General features: G+C 39.3%; 2 protein-coding genes across 5 annotated transcripts in view; both read right to left on the bottom strand.

The window, feature by feature from the left end:
- Positions 1-26,335, bottom strand: part of ENOX2 (ecto-NOX disulfide-thiol exchanger 2) — a 299,872-nt gene that overhangs the window by 106,122 nt on the left and 167,415 nt on the right. The window lies entirely within an intron of this gene.
- Positions 13,740-26,335, bottom strand: part of LOC105721607 (paired amphipathic helix protein Sin3a-like) — a 140,294-nt gene continuing 127,698 nt past the window's right edge. Inside the window, 2 exon segments of the mRNA XM_064383628.1 lie at positions 13,740-13,833; positions 13,835-14,599. Coding sequence (XP_064239698.1) covers positions 13,740-13,833; positions 13,835-14,599 — 859 coding nt within the window.

Here is a 26,335-nt window from a genome sequence, read left to right as displayed (position 1 = left end):
GATGGAGGTGTCTGCCATTATATGAATATGATTATGTCTTTTTTCAGCTAAACTTCAGTGATAGGTCTTGCTTCTCCAGAAGCAGCACTTCTCAGAGAAGCAACCTTAGAAGTCATTTGGGAAGAAATATTTCTTTACTCTGACATGAGCAGCTTGGTAGAAAAGACGAGCATACATTTGCTTTGGGAGCAAGCAGTGCTAAGCTTAATGCCCATCATCTCCTAGAAATGGTGATGTGTTGTATATACACATGGAATCTGTGCAGCTACTTGCTACTTCCTGGGGGTCAGAGTACACAAATTTTTACCTCTAAATATCTGGTTTTCAATCTGGCTGTATCTTGAAATCTGTTTTGAATACAGCTCAGAAAGGAAGGTTTTGGTTAAGCATGTAGTGATTAACCTTCAAGCACAACAGAACACCAGGAGAGCAGCCTGACCTTTGCAGTAAAATTAATTTGATGCTTACAATCTAACCTAGAGTCCATAGCCTTTATCCATATGACAGAGTTGCAAGACAATTGAGCAGGGATTATTAAATTCCATTTAAGCTCATCAGAGGAGAGAATTGAGGTTGATGCATTTCTGGAATTGCCAGTGAATTGGTCAAACCACGTGGCGAAAGGAAAGGCAGACAGACTTCTGGGAATAAAGATAATATAAGGGGCTACGCTTGGCAGGTAGTAGGTACTCAGTGAGAACTGATTCAGTGAATGAGGCAAAAGAATAAGCTGAATCTGCTGTCTGACAACTAGAGAGACCCTTCCCTACCACCCACAGATGCAACTTCAATCCCTATGAGCTTTCCACACAGGGAAGTCACTTGGCAAGTGCCAGAGATCCCAAGGTGAGAATGGAAGGTGAGTGGGTTGGGAATGGTACAAGACATGCCATCCTTCTGCATTACCCTTCCCATTCCAGCTGGTGGTAGGAAGTTTGGGGCAGGAGACTGCTATTCAGAAACAAAGAAAGCCAATGGATACCAATGAGTCATGAGGGATGAACTTTACTCAAAGTGGCTAAGAGAACCTCAACAGAAGAACTTTGTTGGGTTTCCAGAAAGCCTCTGCAACAGCACTACCAACTACAGCACTACCCAGGGGGAATCAGTGTTCCAGTCACTGCACTTTAACAAGCATGTTATACACAAAGGCCTAAGACTGTTTGCAGTGGGAAATCCTGGTTGGTTTTATTTAGGTGATATAGTAATGTAGCTTTCTGAATCTGATGCTCTTTATTTCAACATTCATTATAATGATTCATCTCCGCTCTTCTTTCTTTACCAATGATATTTGCATTCTATTAGCAAATATAATTTATATGGGATGATAAAGGAATTGAAATTATCCAATTTATTTCCATCATAGGAGCAGAAGGAATCCAGCAATGGTCCGTTCTGCATAATTCTGACTTCAATAAGTTTTTCTTTAATAGTCAGGGTTTGTAGCATTAAATATTATTCTTCATTGCAGAGTCAGTACTAATTTAACATCACAAGGATAATCTGGTTTTCTCTAAGGGACCCCTCCCCCATTTTATTTCCCAGGAACTGAACATTTTCCAGTCCGGAGGTTCTCTTGTACCACAGAAAGTATTCTGACTCTGTACCTCTCTAAGAGATACCTAGCACTAATGTGATTCTCTAAATGGCTATTAGCATTTTATCTTGTATTAATAGCTATCTAGGTGCCCTTGCTATTCTCCCTGCTGAAACGTATCGGTAAAAACTCTGAGGGCATGGATGGTGCCTAATATACTGTCAAATTACCCCCTACCCCTACAGGATATGGCATAGTGAATATACAAATAGCTAGCATAATTCTATCAGTTTTTATCTTTTTCAATCTGACAGTATTGTAACACCTGACAATAATTGCAGCTCACACTATTTGTTGATATTTTTTAAAGTGGAAATGCTTTCCTTAACTTTTATAAAAATTGTCCTCAAGTTAATCTTGCTAACATTTTCCATATTAATTTCTTATTTTACCAATTGAACTTAGCCTATATGAGAGCAATAAAATCTACTAGGGGTCCTCTGGTGAGCTGGCTGATTCTGCCTATAAAAATGGCCTTAAGTCACGGAGATAATATTGGGGAATCAGGAATGATGTTCAAAATATTCAAACACCAGCATGGCATAGGCAACCAAACAGAATTGTACACAGAACCTTAGCATTAGAGCAGGGTCTGGGAGACCCCCTTGCTGTGCCATGCTGGGCATGTGTGTTAGAGTGATGCTATGAATCCCCAGTCATTATTTTCACTGTGGATTCCATAGGCATCAATCCTACCCATGGAGCCTCTGCTTTGCAAGGAAATTTCACAAGGGAAAGGCTGGGCTTTGTTAGAGAGCTCATTATATTGCAGTTGAAGAGAGGTAAAGGGGTTGTTTCTGGGGTATTTCCTTGGGACTCGCAAATAAAGACTTATGGTGGGTTCTGCCTCCAAGCTACTGGAAGAGACTGATTAGACAGTTACAGGCTTCTTCCATTGTCATGCCTACTCCTGTCTCCTGCTAAGTTGCATCAGTTTCAAATACAAAGGTTAAGATGTGTCACCTGGGATAAGATGTCTTAGTCAGGGGAGGTCAATCCATTATTACTAGACTGTGGGGAAGTCTAGGTGATATGAGAGGAATCAGGGTGGCCTGGGTGACAGGTGATCACTTAGGGGGCTCCTGGCAGTGCTTATTTACCTACTGGTACAGAAGTTTTTTAATATCTTTAAACTGATACGACTGTCCCATGTACATTGGCTGAATATCAGCCTGAAGAGACCTACTTTTCACTGGAACAAGAAGCAAAAGTAAGCAGATACTCCTACCCATAGCTGCAGTCTCCTTAAAAAATCTGCCTCAGGGTTCAAGGAAATCTTTGTGATTCAAGTTATCTCTTATATTAATCCAAATGCAAAAATCTTTCCTCTAGAAATATTAACATACTCCTCTTATTCTGTCTTCCCAGGGATATGAACTTCTAATCACTTTTTAATCTGTTAAACATGTTTTTCCTTTAAAGAAACTATTATTTAAAATTGCCTCCCATTCATTTTTGAATCTAAAAAGAAAAAAATAGGTCCATGCAAGCTTTTCCAGTCCATGCAATAATTGAGTCAAGCATGGATAGCTGAGTAGTAGAGTGAGCAGCTCTCTTTGCTGTCTTCTGCTTGAGTGAAGAAAGCAAAAAACTTTTTTAAATGGCAGAGGTGGGATGACATGGAGCTCTCCCTTCAATAGAAATAAAAGTGCCAGGTTTTTGTGCCCTTTGAAAATCTTTTGTTACTCTAGTCCCATATCTAGGTCCCTGGGTGACAGACCTACTCCATCTCAATGTGCACAGGCTGCATGTAGGTATCTTGTCATCTTTCCACACCTGCACATGTCTACTCAATGGGGTTGTATTGCAATGAATAGCAAATGCTTATCTGCTGGGAGACTGATTGAGTTCCAAGATCTTGGTTCAGGTAAGGCTGTCTTTGCCATCTAGTGTTAAGTCGAGTTTGTAGAAATACTAGTGAAATTTCTCAGGGAACTGGATAGGACATAGGGGAAACTGGCAAGGTGAGTAATTTCTGCATCTCTAGAGGTAATGGTTGCAGCAATAGTATCTTACTGTGAGTAGATGCCATTTGCAAAGCTCCTTAGGCATAGGCTGGGTAAAGAGGTGAATTGGAATAATAATTTCTGTCTGGATGGAATGTCTAAGCAAACATTGAGCATGAGGTCTTCATCATAGCCTAGTGCTGGGAAGTTCATAGCCTAACTTGAACTTGGTAGTCAGAAATCCTAGATTCTTGCTTAGTGATAACATCATTCGACAAAATAGGAATTCATACAAACATATTTTTAAAAGAAAAGATCAGGAACATTATATATACCTTACTGTCTGGAATATCTCTGAGGTTGGAAGCTGGACAAACAAAAGAAGTTGGAATACACACGAACTACAGTTTCAGATGGCATGCCACATAGTAGCTCAGAGGCAGAACCCACCACAAGTCTTTATTTGTGAGTTCCAAGGAAACATCCCAGGAACAACTTTTTACCGCTCTTCAACTGTAATATAAAGAGCTCTCCAACAAAGCAAAGCCCTTTTCCTTATGGGATTTCCTTGTAAAGCAGAGGATCCATGGGTAGGATTGATGACTATGAAATCCACAGTGAAAATAATGGCTGGGGATACAAAGCGTTGCTCTGACATGCATGCCCAGTGGATGAGACTGATCAGATAGTTACAGGCTTCTTCAATTTTCATCCATATTCCTGCCTCCTGCTAAGTTGCATCAGTTTCAAACACAAAGGTTAAGATGTCTTACCTGGGGATTTCACTTATGCAATAGATGAGCCAAATATATATATGAGTACAAATGGCTGCTTGTGAAGCACCTGAAGTTTTTCCAATAAAGGAGGAATTTGGATGTGTTACTTAGCCTGCACTCTGCCAGGGGCGTATCATGCTGACATTAGAAAAACATGCTCTTTTCAACAAGATTTAGTCTCACTTCCCTTTGCCTCCCAGTCTCTTGCTAATAACTGGAAGTAGAATGAGAGTTCGATTTTATGATGATGTAGAGGTCTGTGTGGCTTTCTCCCCTTGGTAGGTGACCAACTTCAAAGAAGCAATTGTGTAACTACTAAAGAATTTAGTTCTTTTCCAAGGGACAGAGATCTTTTGTCATAAATGAGAATGAGTAACTAAGCTCTCTGACTGTCTCAAGAGGGACTCTGGGCTGAAGGGAGGGCCTAGCTGGTGGTCTAGGTTTGCTCACTGGAGCAGCAGGCAGTCACTTGGTCAAAAACATTGCTTGTATTCCTTTTGTAGGCAGAAGCACTGGAGTAGAGAGGTAAGGCTGGGTGAAGGGAAGACAATAGGAATAAGACAGTAAATAAATGAACAGATGTAAAGTATATAGCACAATGCCTAATGGGCATACCTCTTTATACAGCTTCCACTTTTTGAGCACCTCCTCTGTGTTAACTAGTAAAATAAGCACTTTATATGCATTTAATCCTCACAACAACTCTATGAGGCAGGTATTACTAATATTCTTTTTTTATAGGGGAGCAAACAGAGCCTCAGAAGCTTAAGTAACTTGCTCAGAGGCTTCAGAAATAGTAAAAGTTGGGGTCAAGATTTGAAGTCAGATTTCTTTCTTTTGGCCCTAGGTATCAGGCTTTGTGTTTGGTATATTACTTATGGCAAATCCTCACACCACTCTTGAGTTGTGGGTATGATTATCTCCAATTACAGTTGAAGAGATGAAGGTTCAACATGGCTTAATCAACTTGTCCAAGATCATACAGGCAGAATGTGGTAGAGTGAGAATTCTAATCCAAGCCTGACACCAAAGCCCATGCTCTTAACCACAGAACTCTGTGACTTCTCCTGCAAACTGATATACTTTAGACAGTCATCAAATGTTCGTCCCCATCTCAAATGGTACAGTGAAGGTAGATGGAGGACAAAGGGTTGACAATAACTTGAACTTGGTAGTCAGAGCAGAAAAGATTGCACAGTTGAGCTGGAATTATATCTTCTGTTTTCTCTTGAGGCTGCTGTTAAACAGGTTAGAGGTGATAAAAGACAATGAGGCAAGAGGCAACTGATTTCTATCCCCTCATCTCCAAATTATAAGAGGAAGAGAAATCCCTCAGAATATAAGCCAGTGCTAGGCAATAACACTATTAGAGAGCTACTATTACCTGAAGACTATTACCTGAGCTATGTAGGTGTGCTAGTTATCAATCTATTACCTCTTAGCTCCAAATTCACCCTTGTTGCCTGCTCTGTGAAAAGGGTTCTGGGCCCTTGAAATATTTTTCCTTTGCCAGCTGGTGCAATGTTAAGCTTTGTCAGTAGAGGGTGCTAGGGGAGACATTTCAGGAGGAAGGAGCTTTTCTTTGTGGGTTCTATGTGCTAGTATGCTAGGTGTGCTCACTTGGCAGGCTCCTGCAGTGCAGTCTCTCAGCTTCCCCAGGGCCCAGTTCCCGTGGTACAGACAGTTCCCCAAGCACCAGCTTCCTGCAGCATGAGCTATTTTTCAAGCATGCAGCTCTGGTAGTATAATCAGCAGTGTCCAGCAGCTTCTCCCAGTACCTTTCCCTCAGGATGTTTTGTGTGGAGTGCCTATTGTGAGATACTGCTCTGTGACCAGCTTTCCTTGACACTATAGAGGGTGGATTTACCAGAAGTTCTACAGGGCAGAATTCCAGCAAGTTCTCCTGATGCAGTATCACAGCAATTTCTCTGCTATTTAATGAGCCATGACTGTGCCCTCATCCTACACGATATGGATCTCAGCCCTGGGGAAAGGGTTCTTCCTGGGTGCTCTAGTTCAGCTCTAGGTGTAGTGGCTGCTCCTTACATTTGTTAGTCCTATATTCTTTTCAGTTGTTTTTACTTCTTACTAGCCAATCCCCTGTCATAGTTAGTACTTATTTATATTAAAATTTTTCTGTTCAAATTACTGTGTGATTTCTCTCTCCTGATGTTTTCCATACCTATAGAGTTAATTCCTCTTCCTCCATCTCAACATTCTTTAGGTGGTGACTAGGGCAAAGGGATGCTTCTAGGAGGGGAATGCAGGTAGGGAAGATGGACTTTGCCTAGAGATAAGGTCCAAAGAGAAAAGAGCATTTTCGTTTTCAGGAGGCAAAAGATGACTTCTCTTTCTTGCTTTTTAATGTAGGAAAATCAGTTAGAACACATGTGGCCTCTCAGCTGCTTGAATTTTTTCAATGAGAAGGAAAGAACCTGTTAGATAGAAAAGGAAACTAGAGTCTGTGGACTGCATGAATTTTGAGACTCAAAGGACTCATGATCATTCAGAGTTTACACAGTGCTTAAAGTTCTATAGCTCAGATATTCCAAGGGTGGAGTGAGTACTTGTGATGATAGCCTTCAAATGACTACCCTCTTTAATATAATGACCAATATTGCACTGAATACCTCTATGACTACCCACATAACCCTTACTTGAAGCTCAAGGTTAGGTCCCTTCCTCGGCAAGAGATCAATTATTTTCTTTTCTTAAAATTTTGCTTTTCCATGGACATATGTATAGAAATCTTCAGATATCATAAAAGTCATTAATTCTGGAAAAAACTTTTGAATAATCATGATAGAAGTTAGATGTTTAGAGTTTGCATGTCAGGATGTTTTCCAAGTATCACAAGGAGAAATGATTTTCACAAGTGACAGAACACCATCATAATTTTTATATTACTCATGGATTTATGCAGCTGAGTTCCTTTTGAATTTGAGTAAAATATTTTCCAAAACACTTGTTGTTAATTAACCATTACCTTTCTACTGTTACTATTTTTTTTTGCTTTCCCCCTCCAACCAGCTCAAAGTATAACACTGCCTCCCGAAAGCTCAATGAATACGAAATGGAAGGCAAGTGGTTAAATAGGAGATAATAAAGAAATGTAAATCTCAAGGTCTGATCATCAACTAAAATGCTCCCTGTCATAATACAAATTCATCTTTGTGGTATTTATGAAGCATTGTCCCACAACAAATTCAGAAATACTAAAAGCAGAATAGCTAATTTGATAGCCTGCTCAATCACTAGAAGGTTTCCAACATACACTTCCCACGTGCTAGAACTCTCACAGCAATAACAATGGCATAGGAGGCCATAGCAGCTTTCAACAAAGAATGTTTAGCCAAAGTGACCTGGAATACCTATGGTCTGTGAGAGGCCTCCACATGGTCCCCCAGATCATCCAAGGTACTGTATATTCATGTGTGGGTGAAAGTCCCAATCAGCACAGGTGAAAGAGAGAAGTTTGAGCCAGAAGGTATGACTCTCTTGCTAGAAAACCAGTCAATTAAAGTTTCAGAAAATCAGTCCAACTATAGTCTCTGCTTCCCTTCCTTTGTTTGCGCCTCCAAATTTTGGCTCTGGCCCAAGTTCTTAGAAGCCTTCACTAGCCTTCCCTTTGTCACTCTGTCTTCCACATATATGCACATGTATATACACAGAGGGATCATATAACCAAGAATAGAATGGAAAAAGGAGCATTGTTTCAGAGCAGTCTGATGGTTTATACTGCTGTAGCTGGTGGGGGCAAGTGGAAGTGACATGTAGAAATTTATTGCTACAGTTAGAACTTCCTAAAGAATAAGAAGACCATTGATATTAGCCAGGAGTTGCTGTGAACCAGTGCAGACCTGCCTTCGTCTTCAAAACAGAAACCAGTACTCTGTTGCTGCCATTATAATGATTGTAGATTAGAGCACTAGTTTTTACCCAGGGTGGCTGGATGTTCTAGCACATAAAGAATTGGTATTGACAGGAGGAGAAGCCTAGTGTTTAAGATGGGCCTGTAAACCAAAAAGCACCTGAGATAAGTCTCAATCAATTTAGAAAGTTTCTTTGCCAAGGTTAAGGATGCACCTGTGACGCAGCCTCAGGAGGTCCTGATGGCATATGCTGAAGGTGGTCAGGGTACAGCTTACTTTTATACATTTTAGGGAGACATAATACATCAATCAATACATGCAAGATTCACACTGGTTTGATCTGGAAGGGCGGGACAAGTCGGAGTGGTGGGGGGGGCAGAGGATGGGGTGGGGGTATGGGGGGCTTCCAGGTCACAGTAGATTTAAATATATTCTGATTGGCAATTGATTGAAAAAGTTACCAACGGAAAGGAATTTCTGGGCTATGATAAGGACTTGTGGAGACCTAGGTTTTATCATGCAGATGAAGCTCCAAGTAGCAGCCTTTAGAGAGAATAGACTGTAACTGTTTCTTTTTTTTTTTGTAATCTATTATATTTTATTCCCAAAGTCATTTTATTATTTATTATTTTTTAAAATTATACTTTAAGTTCTGAGGTACATGTGCAGATCATGCAGGATTGTTACATAGGTATACACATGCCATGGTGGTTTGCTGCATCCATCCCCCCGTCATCTACATTAGGTATTTCTCCTAATGTTATCCCTCACCAATCCCTCCACCCACTGCTATCCCTCCCCTAACTCCCCTACTCCACAACAGGTCCCAGTGTGTGATGTTCCCCTCCCTGTGTCCATGTGTTCTCATTGTTCAACACCCACTTATGAGTGAAAACATGCAGTGTTTGGTTATCTGTTCTTTTGTCAGTTTGCTGAGAATGATGGCTTCCAGCTTTATCCATGTCCCCGCAAAGGACATGAACTCATCCTTTTTTACGGCTGCATACATTTTCTTTATCCAGTCTATCATTGATGGGCATTTGGGTTGGTTCCAAGTCTTTGCTATTGTAAACAGTGCTGCAATGAACATACGTGTGCTTGTGTCTTTATAACAGAACAATTTATAATCCTTTGGATATATACCCAGTAATGGGATTGCTGGGTCAAATGGCCTTTCTATTTCTAGATCCTTGAGGAATCCCCACACTGTCTTCCACAATGGTTAAACTAATTTACACTCCCACCAACAGTGTAAAAGTGTTCCTATTTCTCCACATCCTCTCCAGCATCTGTTGTCTACAAATTTTTTAAGGATCACCATTCTAACTGGCAAGAGATGGTATCTCAATGTGGTTTTGATTTGCATTTCTCTAATGACCAGTGATGAGGAGCATTTTTTCATATGTTTGTTGGCTGCATAAGTGTCTTCTTTTGAAAAGTGTCTGTTCACATCCTTTGCCCACTTTTTGATGGGATTTTGGTTTTTTTTCTTTTTTTTCCTGTAAATTTGTTTAAGTTCTTTGTAGATTCTGGATATTAGCCCTTTGTCAGATGGGTAGATTGCAAAAATGTTTTCCCATTCTGTTGGTTGTCAGTTTACTCTAATGATAGATTCTTTTGCTGTGCAGAAGCTCTTTAGTTTAATTAGATCCTATTTGTCTATTTTGGCTTTTGTTGCCATTGCTTTTGGTGTTTTAGTCATGAAGTCCTTGCCTATGCCTATGCCCTGAATGATACTGCCTAGGTGTTCTTCTAGGGTTTTTATGGTGTTAGGTCTTATGTTTAAATGTTTAATCCATCTGGAGTTAATTTTTGTATAAGGTGTAAGGAATAAATGGTGTTGGGAAAACTGACTGTAACTGTTGCTTATGAGACTTAAGGTCTGTGTTGATGTTAATGCTGGAGGGGTATAATGAGGCATGTCCAACCCCCATTACTGTCATGGCCTGAACCTGTCTTTCAGGTTAAATTTTAGGGTGCTGTGGCTGAGGAGGGAGTCCATTCTGATGGTAGCAGGGGTCCTTGGAATTTTATTTTTAGTTTACAGGTCTTAGGATCAAGACCTGGGGTTGATAATCAGATTCCTGCTATCCATGAACAAGGTACTTCCTCTCTCTGAATTAGTCTTCTCCTGTGCAAAATGGTAAAAATAGTATGTGCATTATAGAATGTTGTAAGGAATAAGTAAAATAAGGTGCATAAAGTTTCTGGTACACAGCAAAACGCGATATGTGTTAGCTATTATTATTTCTATAGTTTTATTTACTAAAAGGCATAAACCATAACATCTTCTGTTGCCTTATTCTCTTTTGCTAGTTTTGGAGGTGTGGATAGAGGAGGTGTTGCCAGGGGTAAAAATATGTGAGCCACACAAATATTCTCAATTGATTTTTGACAAAGGTGCAAAACTAAATCAATAGCTTTTAACACTGGGGCAACTGGACAACCACAGTTGGGAAAAGGAGGAGGAGAACTTTGATCTAAGTCATGCTCAAAATGAAACACAGTATCCCTACTGAATACAGATATAAAAAATTTCAGCAAATTTAATAAATGCTAGTGAACCAAATTCAACAGAATATTAAATAGATCACACATCATATCAAATGGGATTTATCCCTAGGATACAAGGATGGTTCAACATACAAAAAACAATTAATATGCCATTAAGAGAATAAGAATAAAAATCACGATGGTCTCAATAGATGCAGAAACAGTATCTGATAAAATTCAACACCTTTTTATGATAAAAACTCTCAATAAACCAGGAATAGAAGGAAAGGACCTCAGCATAATAAAGGTCATATGTGACAAGCCCACAACTATATCACACTCAATAGTGAAAAACTGAAAGCTTTTCCTCCTAAGATCAGGAAGAAGGTAAAGGGGCCCAGTTTCACCACTTCTATTCAACATAGTACTGGAAATCCTAGCCAGAGCAATTAGGCAAAAAAAAAAAAAATGAGTATCCAAATAGGAAACTAAAAGGTAAATTGACCCTGTTTGCACAGGACATGATTTTATATATAAAAAATCCCAAGAACTCCATTAAGAAAACTGTTAGAACAAATATAGTAAAATTGCAAGCAAGAAAATCCATATAGAAAAATCAGTTGCATTTCTATACACTAACACTGAACTATCTGAAACTGAAATTATGAAAACAATTCCCATTAACAATAGCACCAAGGAGAATAGAACACTTAGTAATAAACCTAACTAAGGCAGTAAAAGACTTGCATAATGAAAACTATAAAACATTTATGGAATTAATTAAAGAAGACACAAACAAATGAAAAGAGATTCCATGTTCATGGATTGAAGACTTAATATTGTTAATATGTTCATATTATCCAAAGTGATACAGATCCAATGCAATCCCTATCAATACCCCAAGACATTTTTTACAGAGATAGAAAAAACAATTTTGCAATTCATAGGGAAATCCAGAAGATCACAAACAGCCAAATCAATATTGAGAGAGGACAAAACTGGAGGCATCACATTTTCTGATTTAAAAACTATTACAAAGCTTAAGTAATCAAAACAGTATGGTACTGGCATAAAGACAGATATATAGACCAGTGAAAAAGAATAGAGGTCCCAGAAATAAATCTATTCATATATTTGTGTGTGTGTGTGTGTATATGTATGTATATATATATACACACACACATATACACACACATATTTGTGTATATATATATACACATATATCTATGTATATGTATGTATATATATACACATATATATTTTCATGTGTGTATGTATATACACATATATATACATACACATACACACACACACATATGTACAATTAACTGATCTTCAACAAGGGCACCAAAAATTCATTATGGGGAAAAGTATAGTCTCTTCAACAAACATTGCTGGAAGAACTGGATATCCATATGCAAAAGAGTAGAATTGGACACTTATTTTACACCATACACAGAAATCAACTAAAAATGAATTAAAGACTTAAATGTAGGACCTGAAATGTAAAACCTCTAGAAGAAAACATAGGGGGACAGCTTCTTGACATTCGACTAGGCAATGATTTTATGTATATGACACTAAAGCACAGGCAACAAAACAAATATAAACAAGTGGGACTACATCAAACTAAAAAGTTTCTGTACAGCAAAGGAAAAACTCAACAGACTGAAAAGTCAACCTATGGAATAGGATAAAATATTTATAAATCATATATCTATTAAAGGGTTAATCTCTAAAATATATAAGAAACTCCTACAACTTAATAACAAAAAAACTTAATAGCTCAATTTTAAAAACGAGTTAAGGACTTGAACAGACATTTCTCCAAAGAAGACACACAAATGGCCAACAGCTATGTGAAAAAAAATGCTTACCATCACTAATCATTAGGGAAATGCAAATCAAAACCACAATGAGAGATCAACATATACCTGTTAGAATGGCTATTTTTTCTAAGTGACAACACCAAATGCTGGTTAGGATTCTGGAAAAGTTTGGCTGTTTCTTTTTTTTTTTTTTCCCTTAAGTAAGAACCAAGCTTTATTTATTTACAAAAAAAAAAGTCAGGGGCAAAGGGGACAAGTTTTACACAAAAGTACTACAATGGTAACTCCCTTTGGTAAAAAGTGTAATAAATGTCTTGTACATCTGTTCATAGGTACTAAATCTGAAGCCACATAGTACTATGGTACACAAGAAGCTAGAGCAGTTATGCTAGCACATCAAAGCATATTTCTTTTAATAAAAAATTGACAGTATGTACATTATGTACAAAAAACAAGTTAAAATTGTGTGTGTGTGTGTGTCAGAGAGTAAAGCTGGTGGATGGCACTAGGGCAGACTAGTAAAGAGGCAGATACAAAACAGTTCCACGGGAGCTAAAAAGGACGACTGATTTGAACTTGTTGAGGCTGAGAACCAGAGGAGAGAAAAGGGTAGGCAGCAAGGTGTTCGTCAGGAATAAAATCCACAAGATGATCTATCCCAAAGCCAAACTGCAGGTCCCAGATAAAACCTAATGGGTGATCTTAGATGTGCTCAAGTGACCAGAAAAAAAAAAAAATCAAATCCAGTTTTTTTTTCCTTTTGTGGGGAGGGGAGAGGAGCAATGACCATCATAGTTCCAATCCATCTGAGTATTAAATCGTTTCCCAGTCTGTTTTGTAAATGCGTCTCCAAGCAGTCAAAGTGTGAATAGCATCCGATTCCCTCATTGAAAGTTAGGCCACAGGAGACTCCAGTCTTAGCTCTGCTGGTGCGTGCAAGCAAACGGCATGTTTTTGCTTGCATGGACTTCCTTCCCCTCCAAGGCAGGCTATACCAAAAACCCTTTGGGAAAAGTTCCAGCTTCAGCTTTGTAAGGTATTCATGTTCCTAAAGTAGCCCACTTGGCGCCAGGCTGCACCAGCCACACACAGGTCACGTGGCCATGTCCCAGAGAGGCCCGGTGAGGCTTGAAAGGCATCTTCCTTGTTTCTTCAGTATGTGAGTGCATAGGCAGGCTCCCCCCAACACCCACACACACCCCAAGTTATCTGCTCTGGCTTTGCAGTTAAGGGGCTTTGAATACTGTGCCGTATTTGACACGATACTTGTTAATGCTCACAAAATGCAGGGTGTCTGTATCACAGGTGGTGGTACAGGGCCTCCAGCCCCTCACCCATGAGCCACTTGCTGGTCTCCGCTGCCGTTTCATGGGGCACATGCTCCTTGGTCCATTTACCTACCCAGGCCTGGAATCTCTGATGTAGACGCTTGCTTACACGCTCATGGGACTGATAAGCCCGGAGCTGGGCGGTCCTCTGATACATATAGTCCTCTGACTTGATCACATACGCCATCTTGTAGGAATTCAGCTTGAATCTACACTCCAGCTTATCAAGACTATCCACATTCTCCATGGTCTTCTTACTGTTTCCTTCCTTCCCTTCCTTTTCCTGCTGCTCTTGACCACGCTGACACTTCCAGATCCGCCTCAGATTCCTTGGAAGAAATACTGGTTTCTGTGCTAGATGTTCACGAAGCTCAGGCGAGTTAGTATCAGAATTCATATATCGCTCCACATAGTCTGACCAGCGCTCTGCTTCCACAGTGTCATCCGAATTCTCCTCTTCTGTGTCCAGAAGCTCAACAGTCAGCTGGACCTGCCCTTGGCTTTGAATAAACATAAGCTTAAAGCAATTCTCATCTGACATTAGCTGCTCGGCTTTCCGCTGATACGTTGACTCCAGGAGGCTCCTTGAGTTCTGTGTGTTCAGCTGGTCTCCGGTGGCCCCGTTATTATTTTCTGCCAGGTAAAGGTCAGTCACCTGCACACAGATCTCATCACTCACGATATGCTGCAGCTGTCTGACAATGCTCTGGATCAGTTTGTCTATGGTAAAGGCAGTTTGTCCATGGTAAAGGTTGTTTCTTAAAGAAATATGTAACTACCAAATGACCCCCAATAACACTCCTGAACATTTATCCCAGAGAAATGAAGAAATTAAGCTCACACAAAAACTTGTACCTAAATGTGTATACTGACTTTATTTGTAATAGCAAAAAACAGGGAGAACCCCTATGTTCTCAACAGGTGAATGGTTAAATGTGGCAATTCCTACAATGGAATACTATACAATCAACTATGGATCCAAACAATTACTCAAATTAATGTCAAGGGAATTATGCTGACTGAAAAAAGCCAGTCCAGAAAGGTTACATATTATATAATTCCATTTATATAATATTCTTAAAATGTTAACATTATAGAAATAGAGTGCATATTAGTAGTTGGTGGAAGGCAGGAGGGAGGTGGGCAATATGAGAGATCCTTGCAGCAATGAAATTGTTCTGTGTCTTCACTACATCATGTCAATATTCTGGATGTGATAGTATACTACAGTTTTGCAAAATGTTACTGGCTAAAGGATATATGGGATCTCTCCGAATTATTTCTTATAACTGCATGTGAATCTTCAATTATCTCAAAATTAAAAAAAATTAATTTTTAAAAACGGAAAAGAAAAAAGATGTGGATAGACAGAAGGAGCAGAGTGGAAATAGTCTCTGCCGTTTGCAATACAGTTCAGATAGGTGTCCCAGATTATAGTAGGATTTCTAGCTTGGCAGGCTAATCCATTGTACTGCAGAGATCCCTCTGGTACAGGAAAGCAAGGCAGAGTTTTCCTGCAGAGCTAGCACTTGCTCCTCTCACTGGGATATTAGTTATTGTGCTTACAAATTTGGAAAGTGAGAGGTATGTCACAATTAATGAAGGTTAGGAGGCTCTGGGTTAGAGTCAGAACTACTAAAGTTCCTGAAAGTCATCCAAGCAGCTCTATTGCTGGGATCTAGGCTGCTGCTGAAGAAGCCTTCTCAGAGATAATTTAAGCAGAGTGGATCTCAGGGGAAATAGGAGTATTCTTTTGCTTGTCCTCTAAAGAAGAGAGACAAGGGAGGGTAGGCCATATGACAGCTGTCTGTATAAAGACAGCATGGAAAAGGAAAAGAGAGGGCTGAGAGTTGTAGAGGAGAAAAGACTGAGGATCATAAGCTTGATGGGAGAAAGCAGAAATTTCTCTGCCTCCATGTGTCTGGGTAATTGGGCATCAACTTACCTATCACAACGCCATTCAGTAGTACAGGCTACTTGGAAGAAAGTGTTGGGTGAAGAACAACTGAGTGTTGACATCTGATTTTTAAAGGCTAACTGTTCACACACAAATTATTGCACAGAATATTAAAGACCAGCCTCCTTTTCCATCTGGATGATGGATCTACAAGAAGAATGCATTCATACCACTGGCAGAGTATTCTCAAATAGACACAATAATCTTTCTTGCTGCACTATTCTGTGATGTCATTAAACATTTGATTAACACTGACTTTCAGGCCTTCCCAAACACTTCATCCCTGTTTACCAAAACCACTGAAAAATGCCCAGGCTGATCACTGGCAATCAATAGAGTTCCTTGGGTTAGGTGAACATCCAATGTGTCTGAATTAAGACGTTCAAAGGGAATTGACAATCCTACTTATGTGAATGCCTGCTGCAGCTTTTGGAAACTGGCTGTCTCACAGGAGCAGTGCAGGGATATCACCACCTCTGTGTTCATTTTCCATCTTCCCTAATGCTCCAGAGGCAGAGAAGAAAATCTTGGGTTTCCAAGTACATTTTGTGCTCAGCCTATTTCCACAGGGCACAGCACCTTCCTGCTGTTTCCACCTTCTCTTCTGGCTGCCAGCTCTATTATCTCCATCAGAAATCTGATCCTGTTAGAAGTGCTGTGGGGTATTTTTGTCTATTTTTTAAATAGAGCTTTCCAGTTTCCTTTGGGCCATTATGTTCTCCTAAAGCAGTGCTTTGCCTTCAGTCATTAATATTTAATGTGACTAGAAGCTTTCACAAAAACCTATTGAGATGCACATGCTTTAGGTGGTAAAGCTGTTATTTAATGATCTCTCGGCTGGGTATACTAATTCAACCTACCCATGAGGGAAGGTGACCTCCTGGTCCCTCTGGCTCTGTGTCTATATTAATAAAATGGAAACCTCTTGCTATTTATGAAAATATTCATTCACCATAGAAGAAAGAAGGACTATAAGATTTTTTTCTGAAATCATAAAAGTAACTGATGATTTCTAAAATATTGGAAAAGAATATTAAAAAATACATATATGGAAAGTTGTACATACAATAAATGTTTATTATGGCATTGTTAGAAGAAGAAAATAAATGAGGAATAACTCAACTGTTATTTGTCCAATGACAGAGGATTGGTTAAATATATTAGATGATCTATTTATATAATAGAAATTTTTGTAGCCAGTAGGAATGATGATATAATACATCTTTACTGACATTGAAAGATGCCAAGATACATTAATAGGTGAAAAAAATCAGGCTACAGAATAGTATGTACAATATGACTCAATTGTTTTTATTAAAAAAATAGATACACTGGCAAAAAAGCCAGAAAATGTATGCAATGAGATGTTAACAGAGGTTCTCTCTGGGTGTTGTGACTGTGAATGACTTTTCACATCTTTCTTCACATTTTTCTTCTGTCTAAAATTTTAAGCAGTATGCCCAGCAAAAATATTTCGCTAAAAAATACTATGGGATGACCAGGCACAGTGGCTCACACGTATAATCCCAACACTTTGGGAGGCTGAGGCAGGTGGATCACTTAAGGTCAGGAGTTTGAGACCAGCCTGGCCAATATAGTGAAACCTGTCTCCACTAAAAATACAAAAATTAGCCAGGCCCGGTGACAGGCACCTATAATCCCTGCTACTCGGGAGGCTGAGGAAAGAGAATCTCTTGAACCTGCGAGTTGGAGGTTGCAGTAAGCCGAGATCACACCACTACACTCCAGCCTGGGCAACAGAGTGAGACTCCTTCTCAAAAGAAAAAAAAAAAATACTACGGGATTATGGCTATACAACTTACAAATTACTTTTACTTGAAATTGTAATCCAAAAGACCTTTATATTTCCATTCAAACCTCTGTTTTAAATTTAGAGCAGAGGTAGGCAAACTTTTATGTGAATGGCCAGATACTAAGTAAGTATTTTAGGCTTTGCAGCCCATGTAGTCACTTGTAACTACTCTGCTATGCCCTTTGCAGCGCTAAAGCAGTCATAGACAATATGACAACAATTGGTGTAGCTCTGTTCTAATAAAATTTTATTTACCAAAACAGGTAATGAGCTGAATTTTGCCTATAGGTGGTGTTTACTGACCCATGCTCTAGGGGCTAAATAGAGGAGGTTGAAATCTCAGAATTAAGCTGGTTTCCTCTGTTCTCTTGGGTCAATGCAGGTCATGTTAGTTGCTGCTCTCCAGAGACAAAACCAAAATGGCCTGGAGGCATCACTGGAGCTTCCCATTTTTGCTAGTTGAGATGATAATTTTCACTCTCTATATTGGGGCCATGCTTTATACAGATAAAGCTGTGGTGAGAGAAGCCCCAAAGTAGCTCAAAAGGGTTGAAGAATTCACAACCAAACTACTGAGTGACCTTAGCTAGAACCAGAAATTCCAAAAGAATCAGCGCTTCCTGTAGCCCATCCGTACTAACATACTCCACAAGCCAGTTCTCTGAAGAAGCGAATTATTATAGTGTATCTACAGAAAAGCTTTGAAGGAGTCTTAAAATGTCCAACAATAGGCTAATTTAGGAGTCTGAAAAAGACATATATAGCCGAGGCAAAATATACATGGGGAAAAAGAAGGATGACTTAGTCAAAGATGGCATGGCACTCCTAGTCACAGAGAGCACCCTTGATACCCAGAATAGCAGTGGAACAAGGTTAACTATGTGAATTTAGTTCATTCTTTTGCCTTTGCCTCAAGTTACAATCAATGGTGCAGTTTCTTAAAGCAGTTTACTTGACATATCTAATCTATAAAGAGTATTTTCAACCCTTTCTTTTGTCTTCAAAGAAGAGTTAAACTATTCCATGCACACACACACACACACACACACACACACACACACACAGTTACTTCTGAAATGCTTATAAATTACATAGCTTCCAGATCACCCCAATCCTGCCATCTAAAAATATTATTAAATTACATTTAGTGTTATGGCCACTCAAAAGTAGTCATCTAAAAAGAGAATGTATTAGGTCCAGGATCCAGGGAACCAGAGCCAACTACTTGGGATTTGGGGCTACAGAAGAGCCAGATGTCTCAAATATCTAACCTGGAAATTTCTGACATACAGCCCCCAAAGATTTACTGATAGAATCTCAGGACTTGCAGGCAGCCAAGGACACTTGAGGAACAGTCCGCAACATGCCATTCAGAAGAATGGGGAGTCGGTAAGGCAGGCTAAGGTGGAAAAAAGAAAGGGAAGCGGGACAAGATCATCAAGAGAGCCAAGAAAGTTCAAAGGATAATGTTTCAAAGGTTCAGAAGGGGCTGGAGGAAGGAGTCAAGGTGCTAGGTGCTGTGTATTCTAAGGGCAAAAGAAAGGACCAGAGAAGGAGCACAGATGTGCTGTTAGTACTGGGGCTTCTATTTGATAGAGGCAGATTAAGTGATTTGTTCAAGGCCCCCATCAGTTACCTTGAAATGTAAATCCACTCTTTCGGTTTCTACTCTATTATATCCCACCATGCCATCTAGCTGTTCACAAAGCTGTGCCTTTTCCTGAAGATTTAAACAATCTAGAAATATTGTGTAGTGTGTAGGTGTGAAATGGTTGCTTGACTCCTCTGTGGAGGTGGCAGAAATTTTACGGTATGCAAACTAATTGTGCTAAAACCTGTTAAATGTCACATTCTGAATTAATGGGGCTGGGTCATTCCAGCTGTTCCTGGCTAGTGGATTAGGCAGTGTTTCCATTTGAGAGAAACAACACTGAAATCACTATAGCTACTTAAAAAATCTCAAATGTATAACTTAAATGAACTGATGTAGAGGAAAGCACAGTGGACAAGAAGTATGGACACTTGGGGAAACTTGGCTTCTATTGTCAGTTCCATCACTAGATTTTCTGTGTGATCTTGACTAAGTCACTTCCTCTCCCTGGATGCTAGTTTCCTCACCTGTGGTATGAGAGGGTTGGACTTGATAATCTCTAAGGGATCTTTCACTTGTAACATTTGATGATTCCGTAATTCCTGGTGTGTTTTCTCTCCTGATATTTATTCACAAGGGACATTCTGCCCTCCACACAATTTAAGTTTTTGGCAAATCACAGATGGTCTAAAATAAAATTTCATCCTTGAAGAGGGGAAAAGAACAGGATGTTTGTGCTGAAATGGCTCATGTCAGGTATGACCTTTTTAATTCAAAGCAGCTCTCTAGTAGTTCATTAACTCACCCCATGGGCAGCACAGCAAGCAAGTACTATTACAAAAGGCCCCAACTGTGCAGCCAGAGAGAGCTGCCCTATTACCTAGTGAAAACAAAGTGGTTTCCTCTTTGTGTCCACATTGGTCAATTTTTAGATCAGGAACATATGCTTCTATCACTGAAGGAATCCTGGCCAACTCACAGAAACCCTGGGCCAAGTCTAACACTTGCTTTGAAAACTAAGCTGGAGTCCCTTCTACAGGGAAGTGATGGAATTACTTCAAAATACAGATGGTCCCTGACTTACAACGGTTTGACTAAAAAATTTTTTAACTTTATGATATTGTTAAAATGATATGCTCGGCAGAAACCATGCTTTGAATTTTGAATTTTAATCTTTTCCTGTGCTAGTGATATTTGGTACATTAGTCTCTTGTGATGGTGGGCAATGGCAGTGAGCTGCAGCTCCCTGTGAGCCACATGATCACGAGGGGAAACAACCGATATTCTATAGGGTACTGTGTTGCCAGATGATTTTGCTCAACTGTGGGCTAATATAAGTGTTCTTAGCACATTTAAGGTAGGCTAGGCTACGCTGTGGTATTCGGTGGGTTAGGTGCATTTAAACGCATTTTGACTTATGATATTTTCAATTTACGATGTGTTTATCAGGCAGTAACCCCACCTTTAAATTGAGGAGCATCTGTAATTGATAATAGTGGTTCTCTTTTCTAGACAATTAAAAATGCTTAGAAGGTACAATAGTAATTATAATAGCCCATTTTTACATAGTACTTTACATTTTACAACACATGCTGATAAATGTTCTTTCTCATTTACATTTTCTTAACAACCCACTGAGGTGAGGAGAATAGGTATTACTATCGCCATTTACCTGATAGAAAACTAGGGCTCAGAGAACTTAATGTTTGTCCCAGGTCATAGTAGGTGGCAGCGTTGATAGTGAAACTCACACCTTGACTTTGACTTGTTCAGCTAACTCACCAATATATTTCTCCAACTGTCCTGTTATACTTGTGAGATGTTGTCATGAATATAAATTAAAGAATAGATTTTAGTATAGGGTCTAGATACTGCAAAGTAATTTTATATTCATTTGAAGACTTCTGACATAGGTTTAATTTGTCGTAATGGGATCAATGCTAGGAGGGCTCAGAAAATACATAGAATACAATGAATTCTATTGATCATTATATATCTAGAGTCAAAGCAAATATATACTGAAAATCTATATAACTGACCCTGTGCAAGTGTTATGAGACCATATTTAAAACATAAAACATGATTCCTAACCTCACAAAGATTCATAAGCAGCTGGGCTTGGTGGCTCATGCCTATAATCCCAGCACTTTGGGAGCCCAAGGTGGGTGGACAGCCTGAGGCCAGGAGTTCGAAACCAGTCTGGCCAACATGGTGTAACTTCGTCTCTATTAAAAATATAAAAATCAGCCTGGTGAGGTGACGCACACCTATAATCCCAGCTACTCAGGAGGCTAAAGCACAAGAATCGCTTGAACCTGGAATGTGGAGGTTGCAGTGAGCTAAGATATTGTGCCACTACACTCCAGCTGAGACTCTGTATCAAAAAAAAAATTCATAAGCACTAAATAGTCTATAATGAAGTGCTAAATATGGTAGTCACAGCAATAAGTGCTATAGTGGCATGGGAAAGAGAGAAGTCAGTGAGGGAAGCATTCATGGAAAAATGGAATTGAATTAAGCATTTAAAGGATGGATAGAATTTAATTGGCAGAGGGGAGGAGATGATTCTAGACTAAAGAGTGAGTAAAAGGTGTGGGAAGAGAACAGCATGATCTAAACCCGAGGGCAGGTATACATGAGATTGCATATCTATGAGGATACTGATTTGAGTAGAGAGCAGTCGAAGAATGTCAAGTAGAGCCATGATTCAGCCTAAATGCTCAGACAAAGGGCTGTCTGCCTTTCATAACATTCTGTTCACTTGTGAATAAAACGGCATTGAAGGTAGACATAACAATGGTTAAGACTTTAGCCTTTGGAGTCAGACAGACCTGGGTTTGAGTCCCAGGATTACCACTTACTTACTGTAATATCTTGGGTTAATTAATTGACTGCTTGGGCCTTAGTTTCCTCTTCTGTAAAATGGGGCTACAATGAAGAGCCTATAATAAAATCCCACCAAGTACTGAGCAAAGTGCTTGCATGTGGAAAGCACTCATTAAATAGGAACTGTAATAAAGGTGATCCAATGAACGAAACTTCATTTTTATACATTTGTTAAGTTTTTTCATATGGATAAACTAAAAAAAAATTGGTTCAACCACTTGCTTTAATTTTTTATTCAAATTCTGATTCAGAAAACCATGATGACCATAGTTGTAGGATGGAATAGGAGATGATGATGTTGAGCAAGTAAGTTATGGTTTGATGCTGCAGGACCTTCATAGTTAGTCTGAGGAGACTGCCCTATGGGGAATATGTCTGCCTTCTGACTAAAGAGAAGGAACCACAGGAATCAGCTCAAGGGCAGTTAGCAAACTGCTGACAAAAGTGGCCCATGGCTACAAACTGCTCATACTTATCTCCATCCACTTGACCCTCTGAACTCCTTTCATTTTCTCTAAGGAGCATTTCTTAAAGGTATGGTATGCTGGGCACATTTGCCTGCCCTCATATACTTTCTGATGGATGGGAAGTTTGGATTAGCATTTTGTTCTGGGTATAATCACTTTCTAGTAAGCAAAGGGTCAGATACATGGAGCAGTAGTCTAAGAAACTTCAGGGAAGGAAATCCCTGGCCTGAGTGAAGTGGAAGGCAATATCAGATGCCAATAACAATAAACAACATAATCCCAGGAAAGAGCAACTGTTACCTGAGCCTGGAAGGTCATGAATGTGGTGCATGCTTTCAAAATAGGAGCCCAGGGACACCAGTGTAATTACCAACCAAAGAGACTCCCCTTAGTACCAGAAAAACAGATGGATACACTAATTAAAGGGCGAGAGACAGATAACAATGCAATCTTTAAATGTGAGCAACTCAAGAGAGTCAACCTTGCTCTGTTTCCGATAAAGAAAATTGCCCTGTTAACTCTGGGTAGCTCTAACCAGCCACAGAAACCTATGCCAAATCAAGTGTTTTCAAACAGCATTCAAATATGATTTTCCTTTGTCCCAGGTGGACTACAGTCTTGCTTTTGAAATAAATGAAGCTTGAGAAGCCACTCTCTATGGCCACATGTACCATCTTTCTTATGTTTAATTCCCCTTTCTTTTTCAAAGGAAGGGGAAACTCAGATTCTAAAACGACAGCTTGCTGAGCTTGCTGGCTGTCACTGTTTAAAGAATGGCTTATTAAACAGATGATGCACAAGCACTTAGAAAAGTAAGTGCTGACCAGAAAACCAGCGTAAGAACATGTCTGGTTAGGTACAGATAATTTCCTTTATTTTATTTTTTTCTTTGAAAGGGCTACTAGAATGACATCTTTACAGTGAATCTTTCACAACTGCCTTATAAAGGAGAAATGCAGATCAGATAACAACTTAGTTAGCTGGATTCCTAACTAGTTTAATAATTGTACTCAAAGAGTGGTGACGAATGAATTGACAACAATTTAAAGGGCGGTCTCTAATAGTTTCTATAGGGCTCTCTACTTGCCCATGTCATGCTCAATATTTTAATCTATGATTTCTGGATAAAGGCATAACAAGCTTGCTTGCTATAACTGTAGGTAAAACAAAGTTGGAGAATATACTTAACATACTTGATGATATAATTGGGTTTCAAAAAAAATGTCACCACCCTTTACTGAGTGTCTTTAAGGCACTACTATATATAAACTGTCCTGTTGAAATCTTAAAGCCAAATAAACTAGGGCTGAGAGAGGTTTTAAATAGCTTATCCAAAGTTACACAGATAGTAAGTGACATTGCCAGGACTTAAACCCAAGCCTGTCTGCTGTCAAATCCCATACTCTTTCTAATACACTACATTGCTAGCCACTGCTGTACACTGTCTTGACAAACTAGACCAGAATATGTTTTCTCCTGAAAATAAAACAGAACTGAACAAAGGCTGGAGGCTCTGGGAAACAAGAAAGAATCAGATCATACGGATTCAAGAGAGCTGACTGTAGCTTTCCTGAAGGGTTAGAGTGGTGCTAGGGTGATGGTGAAAACCAGCACCTATACTAATAAACTGCTGAAGATATTTGGAGCTAGAAGACAGTGAATATTGCTACTTCCTGGCATTGTTATTATATCTAGCTTTATTTTTAGGAGGCAAAATGGCTGGAATGATGGGCCCAAAACTACAAAAGTGGAACATAACATAAGAAAAAAGGTGGGTAATCATAGAAGAATAGAATGGAGGAAATATGACTTCACTATAGTTCATATCACAAAGACCTAGGAGATTCAGTCTGCAACTTTAACATGAGCCAACGACATGAAATGCCTTTTAGAAAAGTAGATATAACTCAGGCTGTATTATTATAAGCACTAAGTGGATTCCAGAGCCTGAGAAGTAATAGTCACATTGTCTTCGGCTCTGGCCACCGTTCTGTTGTGATGGGCAAATAACAACATTTAATATCACTAGAGGCTTGAAGTAACTGGGGTGAAGTGTTTGGAAACTATTTCCTATGAGGGAATATTTTTGTTTTTGAGACAGAGTCTCACTCTGTCACCCAGGCCGGGGTGCAGTGATACAATCTTGGCTCACTGCAGCCTCTGCCTCCTGGATTCAAGTAATTCTCATGTCTCAGCCTCCCGAGTAACTGGGATTATAGGCACCCACCACAACAACTGGCTAATTTTTTTTTTGTATTTTTAGTAGAGATGGGGTTTCCCCATGTTGACCAGGCTGGTCTTGAACTCCTTACCTCAAGTGATCTGCCTGCCTTGGCCTCCCAAAATGCTGGGATTACAGGTGTGAGCCACCATGCCCAGCCACTGTGAAGAAAATTTTTAAGTAAATAGAGTATTTAGCCTAGAGAGGAGAAAACTTGAGAACATGAGAGCTGTATTTGAAGGACCATCATGTGGATAAAAAGATTAGACTTGGTCTGATGTGTTTTATATTACAAAGTTAGGATGTAGGAGGCAGCTTATGGTTTGATATAAGAAAGAAATTCCTAACAATAAGAGTGTCCAACATCAAGTGACAAGGATAATAGGTTATATTTAATGAGTGTTTCCTAAGTGCCTAGTATTATGGTCCATTGTGGACATATCATTTCATGGAATCCCTGTAAGAACTCCATAAGGGCCATGGATATGGCTACATAAGGGAATGGCTACATTGTAAAGCAGGGATCTTAATGTCACAAGGAATATTTAAATACAAGCTAGATGAATAGCTGTCAGTTATGTGTCGTATATAATTTTGTATTGAGGGGTGGTGATGAGAGAGTTGACTTAGATGGCTATATGAGTTCCCTGTCTAATATAAGACTCAGTAAATATTCTACTTTATGTGTTTTCAACTTTATAACGTTAAATATTAACAAGCTGATGGTTCAAAGATAGCATTTTAAACTCTTCATAAGATTGCTGCTATGTGATACATTTTTTTTTAAAAAATCATATATATTCCAGGGTTTAAGAAAGATAAGGATACCATTTAGATATATGGAAGCTTTGAATAATTTGAAATCCTAACAACTTTCAATTTATTAATTAAGCCAATGTAACAATGTGAAAAAAGAGCAAATGTTGCATTTATGATGAGCAGGAATTGAAATATACATCACTTTGTTAAAAATAGACAATGAGAAAAATGTAGAAAATGTAAATTTCAAAAAGATTTCATTTGAATGACTGGATTACAGTATGATTCTGTGGCTCTCTGTGGAGTACAGACATAAGAATTTACAGGGCTCTAACTTCAACTTTCTGTCTGTCACTGTGCTAGAGTAGGGGCTCCTAACTCCTAGGTTGCAGACTAGTACCAGTCCATAGCCTGTTAGGAACCGGGCTGCATAGCAGGAGGTGAGTGGCAGGCAAGTGAGCATTACAGCCTGACTTCTATCTCCTGTCAGATCAGCAGCAGCATTAGATTCTCATAGGAGTGCAAATCCTATTGTGAACTGTGCATGTGAAGGATCTAGGGTGTGTGCTCCTTATGAGAATCTAAATAATGACTGATAATCTGAGGTGGAACAGTTTCATCCTGAGACCATACCTGCTGAATCAGTCTGTGGAAAAATTGTCTTCCATGAAACTGGTCTCTGGTGCCAAAAAGGTTGGCATGGCTGTGCTAGAAGATTGAAGAGTATTACCATATTTAATCTTTGCAATAATCTTTAAGGTTGGTATGAAGATATTATCTCCACTTTACAATTGAGAAAA

This window comes from Aotus nancymaae, unplaced genomic scaffold (genome assembly GCF_030222135.1).
Source record: "Aotus nancymaae isolate 86718 unplaced genomic scaffold, 86718_ANA_hifiasm-v0.15.2.pri h1tg000004l, whole genome shotgun sequence".
Taxonomy (NCBI): Eukaryota; Metazoa; Chordata; class Mammalia; order Primates; family Aotidae; genus Aotus; species Aotus nancymaae.
This window is presented reverse-complemented; position numbering and strand designations above follow the sequence as displayed.